The 13754-nt window shown below is 61.1% G+C and overlaps 5 protein-coding genes across 5 annotated transcripts; 2 read left to right on the forward strand and 3 right to left on the reverse strand.

Moving 5' to 3' along the window:
• Nucleotides 1-25: 25 nt before the first annotated feature.
• On the reverse strand, nt 26-796 carry Q8F55_001468 (uncharacterized protein; the record flags this gene model as incomplete). The annotated part of the gene is made up of 1 exon (XM_069350088.1): nt 26-796. One exon carries the CDS (start codon nt 794-796, stop codon nt 26-28), a length of 771 nt encoding a protein of 256 aa, XP_069213632.1.
• A 1416-nt stretch (nt 797-2212) lies between these two features.
• On the reverse strand, nt 2213-4327 carry Q8F55_001469 (uncharacterized protein; the record flags this gene model as incomplete). The annotated part of the gene is made up of 10 exons (XM_069350089.1): nt 2213-2354; nt 2393-2490; nt 2533-2626; nt 2664-2855; nt 2905-3080; nt 3118-3325; nt 3367-3473; nt 3515-3535; nt 3576-4085; nt 4127-4327. 10 exons carry the CDS (start codon nt 4325-4327, stop codon nt 2213-2215), a joined length of 1749 nt encoding a protein of 582 aa, XP_069213633.1.
• A 1055-nt stretch (nt 4328-5382) lies between these two features.
• On the forward strand, nt 5383-6858 carry Q8F55_001470 (uncharacterized protein; the record flags this gene model as incomplete). Its single annotated transcript, XM_069350090.1, has 1 exon — nt 5383-6858. The coding sequence occupies one exon, from the start codon at nt 5383-5385 to the stop codon at nt 6856-6858; it is 1476 nt and encodes a 491-aa protein (XP_069213634.1).
• A 1990-nt stretch (nt 6859-8848) lies between these two features.
• Q8F55_001471 (uncharacterized protein) lies at nt 8849-11050 on the forward strand (the record flags this gene model as incomplete). The annotated part of the gene is made up of 5 exons (XM_069350091.1): nt 8849-9652; nt 9699-9793; nt 9855-10157; nt 10195-10250; nt 10302-11050. The coding sequence occupies 5 exons, from the start codon at nt 8849-8851 to the stop codon at nt 11048-11050; spliced, it is 2007 nt and encodes a 668-aa protein (XP_069213635.1).
• A 123-nt stretch (nt 11051-11173) lies between these two features.
• On the reverse strand, nt 11174-12571 carry Q8F55_001472 (uncharacterized protein; the record flags this gene model as incomplete). Its single annotated transcript, XM_069350092.1, has 2 exons — nt 11174-11389; nt 11783-12571. The coding sequence occupies 2 exons, from the start codon at nt 12569-12571 to the stop codon at nt 11174-11176; spliced, it is 1005 nt and encodes a 334-aa protein (XP_069213636.1).
• Nucleotides 12572-13754: the final 1183 nt, after the last annotated feature.

The raw sequence follows: 13754 nt of genomic DNA on the forward strand, positions 1-13754 counted from the left end.
TCTATGTGTGTTGTTGCGCGTTTGCTCATGGTGGTGGCGGGGGGAGCAGCTCGCCACCGAGGGTGATGGACACCATGTCGCGCATCTCGCGCTCAAAGTTCTTGGTCTGCGACTTGACGTGGGCGTACAGCGCGACCATGAGCCCGTTGAGGCGGTCGCTGTCGCGGTAGTACGCTGCCTCTGGCATCTCGCGGTGGTACTCTTCTATCCTGTTGAGCAGGAGCTTGAAGTAGAGCGACCTCTCGGCCATCTTGCGGCGCTGGTCGTCTGGCGAGAGCGCGGCGGGCGCCGACGCGTCCCCCGGCGGCGGGGGCAGCATCGACGTGAGCGCCGACACTGACACCGGCGTCGTGTCCGACGCGTCCGACTCGGCGGAGGCCACACGCCTAAGCGGCAAGTGCGGGGTGGCGGGGCTCTTGTCCTGGGTGTACGGCTGGGCGAGGGCCAGATCGATCGCCGCGAGGCGCCCGACGAGCGTGTCGAGGATGTCGAGCTTGAACAGCAGCCGCTCCAGCACTTTTACGCACACGCCCTGCGCGGCCCCCTCGCCCTTTTGGGCCGCGACGCAGTCGTCCTTCCACTTGACGAGCTCGCGCCTTATCCCAGGCAGGAGGACGGTGATGGTCTTGAAGTGTCGGCCGATGACGCGCTCGAGCGCCGATTTCGTTGTCGAGTCGACCGCGAAGGAGGGAACGAGCGCAATGATCGTCTGGGTGCGCGCCGCGTCGGTCCAGCTCGGGATCGTGATGGCGACGGTCGTGGCGCCCGACGATCCGGGGAACGAGGCGAGGGCCATGGTCGATTGGCGGGGGAAGCGCGCTGGTGTGCTGAATGCAAGGCGAGAGACGCGACGACGGGGGGGTCGGATTCCGCAATTCGCTGTGTGCCGGATAAAGGCTAGCTATCTTGTGTGACGCCCAGAAAAAAATGCGGGCCAAACCCACACTCGGAACACTGGGCGGATGTCGCAAGCAGAGATAAACCCGGCCTGTTCGTCGCGCTCGTCGCTCGCTCGGGGCCAGCCCGCAATCCTCCACGCCGATGGCGACATGCCTGCGTCAGCGCGAGTCTGTGCCATCTCGTTCTGCACAACATCCCACGAGAGGCGAGGTAGACGACGCGGGGCCCACGAGTGGCGCAGTGGTCGCGTTCGTTCGGCCGGCCGCGATCCTCTCGCCCTTCATCTGCCCAGGGGCAGCGGCAGTCGACGACAAAGCAGCTGCAGCTTCGACGAGAGGAAATAGCTCGAGCGCCAAGGGCCCTCGGCTATCCCGCCAAACGGCGCCACACTAGCCAATCCGGCGGACAAACACATCTCCGCGGTTCAGGCGCGTCGCTATCATCGCTAACTATGCACTGGGAGGTGCTGGGACGGCGGTGGGCGCTGCCTAATTTTTGGCGCGCAAAATCGATGTGTAGAAGCATTAGGGGGGAGGGCGGGAGGGGACACGACGCGGCCGACCGCCGATCCGAGCGTGTCGCCTTCGCCACATTCAGCCTCTCCCCTCCCCTTGCCAATAACGCCTGCTCGAAGCTTGCGCCCACGTACAACCCGTGACGTGTGGAGGGGGGTGGAGGTCGAATCGCGTTGGAGGCCGGGGCGTGCTCGCTGGCGGATATTGTGAGTGCCGTGGCCTAGCCAACCTCCACATGAAGCGAGGCAGAGTCACACCTTGTTCCGAATACCTGACGTCTTTGTCGGGCTGCAATAAAGTGGTGGGAAGTGCCGCTTCTGGCACTCGTCGCGACGTGGCGCATTGTTGCCTTTTGGTGGTGGGCAAAGGTTGTAGCAAACCCGGTTGGTCGCCACCCACGCCCCTGCTCTCACTGCTTCGCTTCCCTGTGTCGCCACCGACCTGAAGACCGAGACGGAAGCTCTCGGCCATTCGAAGGAATGAGGGATCTGCATCTTCTTCTTTTTCAAAGCGATGAGCACTGGCTCTGACCTCGCATTTGCCGTTAGTCATTCACCGTGACTGCGAGAGCAGAGGTCGGTGCCACAGCAACGTGGCCCCCATCGACACGACCAGGTTCTTCTGACTCATCAGCGGCGTACCCAGATGTGTAGCCCTGGCCAGCCACGATCCATCAGCACCGAGTTTAGCTCGCTTGAATCGTTTGCGCCACGACTCGAAACTTGTCACTTGCCCATTTACATCCCAGTGATATTGCTACAGTGTTTAAACACGGTCGACTCGTCATAGACCGACTCCTACATTTGCGTCGGGCCAAGGAGCTCCAAAAAGTCGATCGCTCCGCCTTGGCCGTAGCCACCGTAACCGTCAAAGCCTGAGACGGGGCTGACCTGGGCCGCAGTCTGGGCCGAGTGACGCGACATGATAAACTGACCCGCACTAAGGGCGTCAGCACGGCGTCTGGGCACAAAACCTACTCTGACGAGGCAAGGATAGGATCACGCGAAACGTGCTTGTACGTCTCCTCGCCAATGGTGTGGAGAGAACGCTTAATACTTGGTCCCTGGAGGGCACTCTGTTCTTTGTCAGCTTCAGGCATGTTCTTGGCTTCGCTCACCGTCCCCAGGATATCCAGCCAGGACTTGAGACGTTCGAGCGAGCTGAGCTGAGTATCCAAGCGCTCCGTTTTGAGTGTAAAGATGTCAAAGGTGCTGTAGTGGTCAGCCCATGCCTGCAACATTTACCCACGCAGAGACAAAGGCGCAGTACATGCCCAAATAAGACAGCTTGCCCTTGAAGGTGTGGTTGAAGCTGGCAGACAGCTGATGCGCGACGATGCTATGCTCCTCGCACGTAACAATGTGGCCTTCCACTGCCTTGAGTTCCTGCTCATCGATTAACGGGCGATAGAGCAGGATCCACGACGCGTGGTAGAGCATTCTTAGCCATGTCAGCTGACGCCAGCAGTGTGCAGCCATTGTCAACTCACTGCACGCTGTACACCCATGGCGGAGGAGACACCTCCTTTGGACCCTTGATGTCCTCAGGGAACTGGCGCCACCACTTCTCCAGGCGGGGCCTCGTCTTGGCAATGAACGCAATGCGCTGGTGCGACGTGAGACGCGTCTCGGGGTTGTACAGCTGAACAATGATGTCGTGGACAACCTGCAGTGTCAGCCCCACCCAGTCGCTTCAAACCCACCCTCGACAGCTTGGCGTGCAGACGGAAGGAGGTGACGATGTAGTTGGGCTGGTAGACGTATCCAACAAGCGTGCGCGGGCAGTTTCGAGGGTTGGCGTAGAATGGCGTCCATGGCCTGGACTCGTCCTCAAAGTCGGGAACTCGAGTTGGCTCGAGGCCATTACGCAGGGGGAAGGTTGGTTCACGACCAACAGCGAGCGATATTGTCCTGCTCGTTCAGCTCCTGCGCTCAAGCCCGGAGCAGCTCACTTGTCCCACATGAACGCCGACCAGAACAACCGGTCTCGTGCAGCCTTCTCCTCTGCCGGGATACGCGACGAACCGGGAACGTTCTCCCACGGAAGATGGATTCCAAGCTGAGTGGGTTAGCATGATAGCTCTGGAGACTTGAACCCACATCTTGGAGGAGCCTAAAGGCCTGCGCGAGTCAGCGACCAGCCACAGTCGCCTCAACTCACAATACCAGCGTAAATCCAGCCCTGGCTCGCGTTGCCCACAGCACACTCTCGGGCACTCATAAGCAGGAGCCCCTGCACCGTTGTAATCTTGCTGCTGCCGGCCAACTCCTTGGCGAGCATCTCACGGGCCAGTCGGATAAACAAATCGCCTTGTGCCTGACGCTCGGCTGCGCCAAGACCATCAATCATGCGAGTACCCGAAGCATATATCGTCATGAGGAGGAACTCGGAGAAGAATGGGCCGCCGAGAGCCATGTCGCGCATGAACTGCTGCTTGGTGACGACGCAGAAAACGGGCGCCGAGTAGCAAAAGTGGACTTCGAGGAGGGCGTCGCCGATCTCGGGAGACACCGAGACGTGCTTGGATGTCGCCAGCGCCTGGAAGATGGGCGCGAACGCTGGATCGCCGAGCCCATCAGCTGTGACACCGGGGACCTCTGTGGGCCGGTGGTCATCCTCTGGGCCCTCTGTCTCGGGATGTGTGAGGGAGGTGAGACCGTGGTAGACAATCTATCGGCGTCAGCGTCAATCCCTTCCGCATGCATACGCACGTTGCCACTGTTGTCCATCATGAGCCGGTACTTGGATGCACCAAAGTTGGCTCCCGAGGGGCTGCGGTACGATTTGACGACCATGTCCTTCTCGGAGCCACTGCCGGAAGCCGAGGGTCCACCCGAGGCATCGTGCTCATGCTTGAGGTGCATAGGCCCGAGGCCCAGGAGGTCCTCGACACGGCGCATGCGCTCCTCCATGCTGACGGCTGTAGGTGGTGTGGGCTGAGAGCCGCCGCCGTTGTTTGACATGGCCACCGGCGAGGTGGATACCGGGAGGCGCTGGCGGAGGTGTCGGAGAGGGGCGCTGGTACCGGGTGAGCACAACCGGGAAGGCTCGGCGCTGGCTAGAGCGGCGGCCCACGTCAACCTACATGTAGATGCACTCTTCCTCAGTCTCGACACAGCCAGCACAGCGAGGCTTTTGTCCGTCACACGACACCTTTTTCTGTCGGCATGCCTAAAGATCGGGATGTTAGCCATGGTCGCAACAACGGGGGGAAGCAACAAGGCCAAGCCAGCGCAGCCAACCCACGGGCCTGGGGTCACAAGAGCAGTTTGGGGGGCGTTGGGTCGGGTGGCCACATGGGTATAAATACATACCACGCAAGCTGCGCCGTATTTTCGCCTTGGCCTATCTGCTGGCATTGTTGATGCTCTCGTCGTTGCTGCCTGCGTCGCGCGCGCCGTCGATAAAAGTTAATGACGATGGATGATGAAGGGATGATAACAATGAAACCGTGGAGTTGATGGACTTCGTGGGGACGACGAAGGCGGCGGCGGCGGGGACCGGGCAGGCCGGGCAACGACAGCCGGGTCCACTGTGGGGCACAACTTGATTATGTAATGAGTCCTGTGTTTCAATTTGATTCCGCCACAGCTGAAAGCGGGGGGACTGAATAATTCCACCATGTGGCGGGAGCGTGGCAGTTGGGGGCGGGCTGAACTTTCGCCGATCGGCGACGGCGACGCAGCGACGACGGCAATGACAATGGCGGGGACAACTTGAGACTGGCGGCGGAGAGCCACCTGTCCTGTCGAGGGGAGTGACAGCCAATCCAGGAAGAGTCCATCGGTGGGGTGGACATGGGCTGCCGACATGTGTGGCTGCTGCCATTGTCCGTGGGCAGGTCAAGTGACGTCAGGTGGCCGTTTCATCATGCCCGCCCATGACAGTCGTTGTCGACAATGCAATGCACGGCTCATAAACACACATTCAGTCCCCCCTTCACCGTCTTCCCCACTACTTACCCAGCATGTCCCAGCTACCCTCAGCCAACCAAGCAGAGCCTCGCGCGGCATCACCACGGCCCGGCCCGTCACTCGAACCGGCAACCTACCCGCACATCTGGGACCTCATCCTCAAGGAGGTAGCCGGCTGGTCGATCTGGCCGCGCACAGACGAGCAAGCCGTGTATGATGCCTACAGGGCCTTGATGTTCACGTGCAAGACCTTGCAAGAGCTGCTCATGACTCGGCTGTACAAGCATGTGCTCGTGCGCGGTCACGAGATCTTCAAGTGGGGACAATACGACGACGACTTCAAGGGAAACTTTGAAGATGAATACAAAGCCGAAGAACACCTCCGAAAGGAGCTTGTCCGCCACAGGGGGGGCAAGAGGATTCCTGGTCTTAACTGGGCCGGCGGCGAGTTCAAGCGCCAGCTGTGCGTTGAACGGCTGAAGAAGTACTGCAAGGTCGTCGACGACTTGATCTCACGCAAGAACAAACAACAGCTGGCACTCTTCAACGACGCGTTGTCCAATGTCACAACCGTCCGTCTGCAATATGAGCACGACGACCCCCTCAACCTTCCCCACATCACCACGGTGGCGGGCATTCTCTTGATCAACGGTGGCAAGCTCGACTTCTCTGGCGGAGACCAGCCGTGGCTTAACTGGGAGGCTGGGTACGGGGCCAATGACGAGTTTGGTCCACCAAAGGACCGAACAGAGTACATGCCCATGACCCTCTTGCCAAAGTATGTGCCCCCGTCCACCACGACGATCATGTACACCGCCTTCATCGACTCGTACGATTGGGACCATGGGAACCACAACTTTGTGGTCAAGACCGACCTGGGGCAGTTGGAGCACCTCACCGACCTCGTATTCAGCTTTTGCATGAACGATGGCCTTTGCGACCACCGGCCAAACAACCACAAACCATTGGGAGTCATCCACTCGCTCGTCAAGTCTGTCGCTGCGTCAGTGCCTCGGGTCAGGCTCACTTTCATGTCGCTCGACGAATTCGCGACCGGATGGTACTGCGACGCGGCGATTCCCGATCCTGTCGCCTCTCCAGCGGGATACGCCGAGTACATGCGCCGCTACATTGCACGCTTCCTCCTGTGGTGCAACACCAATCCCGGCAACCCAGGCGAGACATACTTCCAGTGGGCTAAACGGACGGGCAATGATGACGATACCGACTCGGCGATCGCGCCATACCTCGCTGCGGTAGCTGTCGAAACTGTAACCGGACACCGTTCCCCGCGCGCACTGATGCGCTCAAAAGAGATCTACGACGTGGCTAGGAGGTTGCTGGAGCGTCATTTCAACGGGAAGAGGGATCGCCACGCCACCTACGACAAGGACTATGCGTTGGAAACTTTGAGCGATAATGGCGATGGGGAGTACGATGGAGGGTATGGCTACGACAACGAAGACGAGGAGGAGGACGAGGAGGAGTGGGACGAAGATAGTGAGGAGGGTGGCTTCGGGGACGAGTGATGCCTCGGAGAGGCGAGGGGCGGGGCGGGGCGGGTGCGTATCTCCTACTAGGACTTCAAGGCGTCGGCGTCGGCGTTACGCCGGCGGCCTGAGGGTCTGGTCTGGTTGTCCAAGTCGCCGGAGCTATAGCAGTATGTATGACCCACGTAACCCCGGCTGTTCTGTCATTGTCGTTTGAGCCGAGTCTGGATGGTATCTCGGCCGCGAGGGGATCATCTCGCAGACGGAACGTCGTGCAATGGTACATAGAGCGATGGAACGAGTATGGCTACTAGGGACGTCGCTATATAGGGCGCGCTCTAGGGCACGGGCCTACTGGAGCCTACCTTCGACACTCGCAGCCTTGCAGCGTACTGACGGTCTCAGCGATCGGTGAACGCCGTCGCCGCCACGGCGATGGCAGTGGCCATGGCAACTCGACAGCGACAGCAGCGGCGCACCTCATGCATGTTCCCATCCCCGCTTCGTTCCAGCTGACTGGTTGGAGCGGGCGTCGGTCCTAGGACGGTACCTCGTCCAACTCTGATCTCACCGAAGAACCTGAACCGCCTGGACCTGGTCAAAATCTCCGCGCTTCGGGTGGTGGTGGAGGGACCGACTCTCGCACCTCGCACAGCGACTCCAACGGTTCCACAGCACCAATAGCCCGACCTAGATCGGTCGGTGGAGCCAGTAGATCCACACGAAACCCTGCTAGCAAGGACCCGCGGCAATGGCGACACCAGCTCCTTTGCGCTCCTGCCAAACCCATGTCGACGACGTACACCAATGTGCGGTGGCTGGAGCCCTCTCTTTGGAAAGTGCGCGAGGCAAAGGCAGACCAGCGCAGCCACGAATGCAGATTGACGCAATCATGACTTCCATAGTAGCTCTTTGCAAGTCACATTCCTGAACCTTGGCGGTAATGGCCCAACGAACTGCTGGTATAGTGCCTGTTTGGGTGTATACCAGCTGTTCCCAAAGCGAAGGCCCTTGCTCGGTCGGTCAGCCTGGACGCTGTCATGCGAAAAGACGGTTAACGGTGTGCATCACTGGGTGACTTTCGAGTTGTCACCTTGGTTCGGCCTGGCGTGAGCTGCATGTCACGCACGCCGCCGGTCGGTCAGTGTGCCCGCGCCGGCGCGGTAGTGAGCTTAGTTTGTGTGATGTCTCGGTTGCGCGCGTGGTCATCTCGCAGCCTTGCAAGCCTCGCTGGTGGCTGCCGCCTGCCTCCTCTGCCCTCCCTAGAACAGTGCCTGAACATCCGGCTCGAGTCTTAGGCCGCCTCCCGCGATACCGTAATCACTCGAAGCCTGTCAAAACCCTCCCAACCGACCTCTTCTCTCTTCCCGTACGTACTCTTACCCTCTGGCAGCCTCTCCCATCCCTCTCGCCCCTCCGGCCCCTCCAGGATCCCCGGACATGCTGCTCTACCGGCCCTGAGATCACGCACGCAGTCGTCCACGCCGTCGACGCGGCAGCAAGCCCGCACAAAGGGTCTCTGCAGAACTCCCATGGCCGGATGGGAACTGAAACAGAAGGCATCATGCGTACCTGGCCAGCATGCCTTGGATCGCACATGCTGGATTTGGGCTTGTGCAGTCGGGAACCCGCAGTAACACTGCCTGGGTTGCATGGCCACCGAGGCCATCTCCCCATCGAGCACGCACAGCATGGGCTCGCAGCCCAGGCTAATGCTCGCAGGGGCTAATATCACTGACTAGGCTCTCGATGCGGTCGTTCTGGTTAGTGGACCAACGGAAGATTACATACACCCAGGAGGCACATGTAACACCTGAAGGAGAACGGCTCGAAGGCTCGGCGGGGAGAGGTCGCGATATGCCTGCCCATGCTGCCAGCCCCTTGGGCGGGCGGCCAAACGATCCGGCCGGCCTCGCCCAAACCATGCTCTCGCTCGTGCATCACACGCATCAGACCAAGTCAACTTTGCTCATTCACTCACAAGTATCGTCTCTCTCCACCACCCGCCCTTCACTGCGACGACGTCCCGATGACGGCCCTCTACGCCGTGGTCGTCGCGGCCGTGGCTGTGACCCATGTGGGCGCGCAACAACAACCACTCAACACGCACTTGGTGTCCATGTCGCAAACCTACACCCACTGGGCACCGTTTCTCAACTACAACGGCGCCGCCTGGCAATCCACTGCACAGGGGCACAGTATCGTTCGCCAACCCCAGGGGCTGGAAGGTACTCTGACCATCCCCTTCTACGGCCTCGACCTGTCCGTTGGCGGCACCGTCGAGGCCGGAGCCTCGGGATCGCCGTCCGGAGTAGGAGGAGGTGCGACCTTGGAATTGCAGGGCACCGACCCGGTCGGCAGAGTGATATGCAGCACTGGCCCGGGACCACTCGACTGCAAGCCGTTCAACCGCAACGGCCCCGACTCGTACACGGCTCTGTTCGCGCCACCCACCAACGGAGCAACAACAACAGTGACCGAGGTGACGGTCAAGACCCAGATGCAGGCCGACGTATCGGTCGAGGCTGGCAGGGTGCCCAACGTTGTCGCCAATGCTGTGACGGCTGATGGTGGCCTCAATCCGTTCTTCGGCAGCGGCACGGCAGGATGGACCGTTGACAGGGCGAACAGTGCAGTCACTGGAACGAACGGAGCGACTCTCGACCTTACAATCCCCCCCAACGTCGGCTACATTGTCTTCACCGGAACATACGGCCCTCAGAACGGACAGCTCAGCATTTCGTCGTCGCCCAGCCTGCCTTGGATCCCAAACAATGGAGGACTCCAAACCCGCACGACGACAGACAACAATTTCTCGTCTCCACTGTTCGCTGTAAGTGGTGTTCGATTGCTTCCAGAGCGCTTGTTGACACGCATAGACCTCACTCGACCCCAGCCAAACGTATAGGATTAGCCTCAGGGCGCCTTCGAATGGTGTGGCCGGCTTGACCAGTGTGCAGTTGTTTTCGTCGACGTGAGTGCACCTGGGTGCTGCTTTACAGAGTCATTCTGAGCAGGTTGACTGATCCTTCCAGTACCATCCCGCCAGTGTTGCCTGAGGAGCAGTCATCGTCCACCCAATCGAGCTCCGCCGGGTCCAGCACCTCTCCTGGGTCATCCGGCTCTTCCGGCACTTCCGGCTCTTCGACTGGGTCAAGCAGCAGCAATGGTGCGGCCAGCACCGACGGGTCTGCCAACACCACCCTCGGCAAGAAGAAGAGCTCCAACATAGGCGCCATCGTCGGTGGTGTTGTGGGCGGTGTCGTCGGGCTGCTGCTCCTCGCCCTCCTGGCCTTTTGCTGCCTCCGTCGCAGGCGGAGAGGAAACGACTCGGAGACGTAAGTGTCACACAGAAACCCTAGCTGACGTTACAAGGAGCGGCAGCAGCGCCGAGCCCCTGCGCGGTACGGCCCTTCTGCCTCTCAAGGAAGGTAAATCTGCTCGCGCGGCACAGGTTCAGCGTGTCCGTGCTAACGCAGCAGCACCAGACACGCCGTCGACCGGCTACACGGAGAAGCACTCGGAGTCGGTACAGCCAACGGGGAACAAGATCCTGTCGCCTGCCGGAATAGCTGCGGCAAGCGTCGTTTCGGTAGCTACGGGCGCGGGTGCAACCCTCGGCGTTCCACACGGCCTCAACCATTCCAACTCGCACTCGACACTGCGGCACGAGGGAGAGTCCCGAGACGTGCTTGAGCAGTTCCCCGAGGTCCCAGGGGTTGCAGGCCCCGGCGGCATTGTCGGCGTCGTCCCTCTGCGCCGAAAGGGCAGTGTGGGAACATTCGGAGACAACGAGTCGACGGGCAACATGTCTCGATCTGCCTCTCACTCGTCGCTGTCGATGCCCAACCTTGCGCCAAGCGTGAGCAGCCACGGCGGGCACTCGACCCCGGTGACGACCGTTCCGCTCGTGCACCCCCGCGTGCCAGCACCAGCCATACCCGCATCGCGGTCGACAGCAGCCTCGATCAGCTCGCACTCGATGGCGTCGAGCGAGTACGGGACCGCAGAAGGAGGGTACGACACGGCGCCCGAGGACGACTTTGCGCCACGGGCGGGCGGCATCGAGCGGGTTACGTCGCCGCTGGACGACAACGACTTTGACGCCGACGCCGAGGCTGCCCGACTCCGAGGACCAGGAGCAGCATACGAGGACTGGCTGCGCCAGCCGCCCAGCCCTGGGCGCGGTGCGGCGCGCGAGTGGCGAAACTCGAAACACCAAGGACACTAGATTGGGTTACATCTGTATAATCTTCTCGAACACACGCATAGCTTTGCATCCGCACACATACATGGCCTGGGGCTGAGCTGAGAGAATGCATCATGCTGGCACATGCGTGGCGGTTTGCTTCAGCTACTTCGGCTCGTCCTTCTTGGCGTGTGCGGCCGCGTTCTCAGCCTGGAACTCGGCCGTCTTCTGGGGGTGCGAGTTGGGGTCGTGGTGCTCGTGGTGCGGGTGGGCGTGGTGGTGGTGCTCGTGGCCGTGCGCCTCGTGCTTGTGGCCGACGGGGTTGTGGGGCTGGGGCTGGTCCGGCATCGTGAGGTTGGGCGCGGGGCGGGGGCGGGTGTGCTGGTGGGCGGAGTTTGTACTCGGTGGGGAGTGGTCGCGGTGGATGAGAAGACATGGCAACGAGCACGACCAGTCGCGTTATAAGTAGCCCGACCGCGGATGGTCGCTTCGCTGGGAGCGAGTACGACGTCATATCTCGGCGGTGACGTCGGATCGAGGCACCTCACCAAGGTAGCACCTGCGAGAACAATACTGCCACGACGAACTCCGCTCACCGGAAAATGCAATGCTAAATACATCTCTACCATGTCTCATGGAGACTGATTCTATGACTACACAACACAAGCGCCTACATGCGAAAGACGCGCCCCCCCCCCTGCCCCGCCCGCGCTCACCTCACCACACCACGACGCCCTCGAGCGCGGGGTCCTGCGCGTCGCACACCTTCCTCACGTACAACCGGAGCAGGCTGAGCGAGTACTCGAGGTCATTGCGGCGTCCGTCCAGATGGCCAACGGCCTTGCGCTCGAGGGAGCCGATGAAGCCAGTGAGCAGCGAGTCGGTCGTGGCCAACAGGAAGCGGCGGTACGCCAGGACCGTGGCGGCGTGGTGCTCGTCGATCTCCGCCTCGAGGTGTTCATGGAAGCGGAGGACGACGTCTCCCACAAAGCGGGCGTAGTGCTGTGAGCGCTGGATAATCATGGCGCGGGTCTCCAGGCGCACAAACTCGCTGGAGAGCTCGCACGGTGCGTGGCGGACGTACTGCCGGATGTAGCCCGCATACTCGTCATCGAGGGGCGTGAAGCGCTTGTGCAGCCACCGAAGGCTCTCGGGCTCGGGCGACACGCTATTCGCCACGATCGAGAGGGGGACAAACGCGCGCACCGCGGACGACGGCGTGGGGGCCCGGCTCGCGGGCGGGAGCTGGGGAGGGTTGAAACTGTACGTCCGCGGCAGGCGGATCATGAGGTGGCCGTTCGCCAGGACGCGTGCTCGTACGTCCCTCATGGGCGAGGGGAGATGTCCCTCGCGGTAGTAGCGGCCGATATTGAGTTTGACTAGGACGTGTCCTTCCCGTGGCGTAAGATCCGGGTCGCCATGCTCGTCGGTGCCATCCCACGGGTCCGTGGGGTTCCACGAGGCCTCGCCTTCGGTCAGGGAGGTGAGGAGCCTGCCTGGGGCAGAGTGGCGGCGACGGACGTGACGAGTCTGCCTGCCGGCTTGATATGACCTCGAAAACATGTCCGAGAGGTTGAGGGGAGAGGAGGGAGAGTGGTGGAGAGTACCCAGGCAAGGACCAGTGTGACAACGAGGTGGCAACCGTGTAGCCGTGGGTCGTGGTTGTCGAGGTTTCCGGAGGGTCTTGACGGGTCGGGGTGTTGACAGTCGTGTTCCAAGGGAGCGATTTCCAGATGCTCGTCTCAGGAGGGCTGGTGACTGCGGGCGTGGTCTGTTCGGTACGAACACCGAACTCGTCCTCTCCGTCGAGTGGCGAGGGACACCAGGTTGAGGCTGGCGTTGTTGCAGCGCAGGGGAGACGGCGGGCCTGCAGCACCATTTGTAGGTGTAGGGAAAGGGAGTCGCTGATGGGACGGCGGGAGTGTTTGGCGAAGGCATAGTGATGGAGTAAACACTGATAATGATGGCGGAGGAGCAGTGGAAAGTGGCACTGGAGTGCGACGATGAGAGCAGATCTCGGCCAACGGCTCATTATTATACTGCTGGTCACGTTCTCACCCCAGCCCCAATACAGTGTCAGAGCCAGCAGCACGCCACCAAGACACCGGCTCCCGGACCGACTGGTGACCACAGAAGAGAAGATAGTACCAGGGCCTGGTTCCCAACGCGACAGGGGTCCATCGAAGGGTAGGACAGCGGTGCCCCCGGAGAGTGGGGAGGATTGGAGCCCCTAGTCGCCGCATTCTGGGCCCTTGGGGATATTGTCAAATTGGACACACTGAATCGAATCGGAGGGGCCGCTGTCATGTCTCTGTGGGGCGGTGAGGATGCCACGAAGGATGGGAACGGGTGAGAGGGTGGGGCCTGATGCGTGCTCGAGTGCCTGGAGGCATAAAATGTCTTTTCCAAAGTCGTTGGACGTCTCCCTTGGGGGAGAGGATGAGGCGTAAACGTACATTGTACCCCAGATGGGTGCCTCTTGTCCGACTTCGGCACGGTGCCACACACCGGGTCCAAGTCTGCCCCCCGAGCACACCGCTCCGAGGCGACACCACACCACCTTGGGGCGACACGGAGCTACAGGATGGCATACGGACATGCATAGAAGGTAGCACTACTGGAGGGGCGGCTGGCAACCCCAGAGTGGAAGCCGAACGGCTCCAGCGTGAGCTTGAAGTTGGGAAGGTCACAGCGGCGATCGCCCTCGCGGGGAGCAGGAGGCTCCGTTGGGAGCTTCTGCGTAAGG

This window comes from Vanrija albida (genome assembly GCF_041260175.1).
Source record: "Vanrija albida strain AlHP1 chromosome Unknown contig_1, whole genome shotgun sequence".
Taxonomy (NCBI): Eukaryota; Fungi; Basidiomycota; class Tremellomycetes; order Trichosporonales; family Trichosporonaceae; genus Vanrija; species Vanrija albida.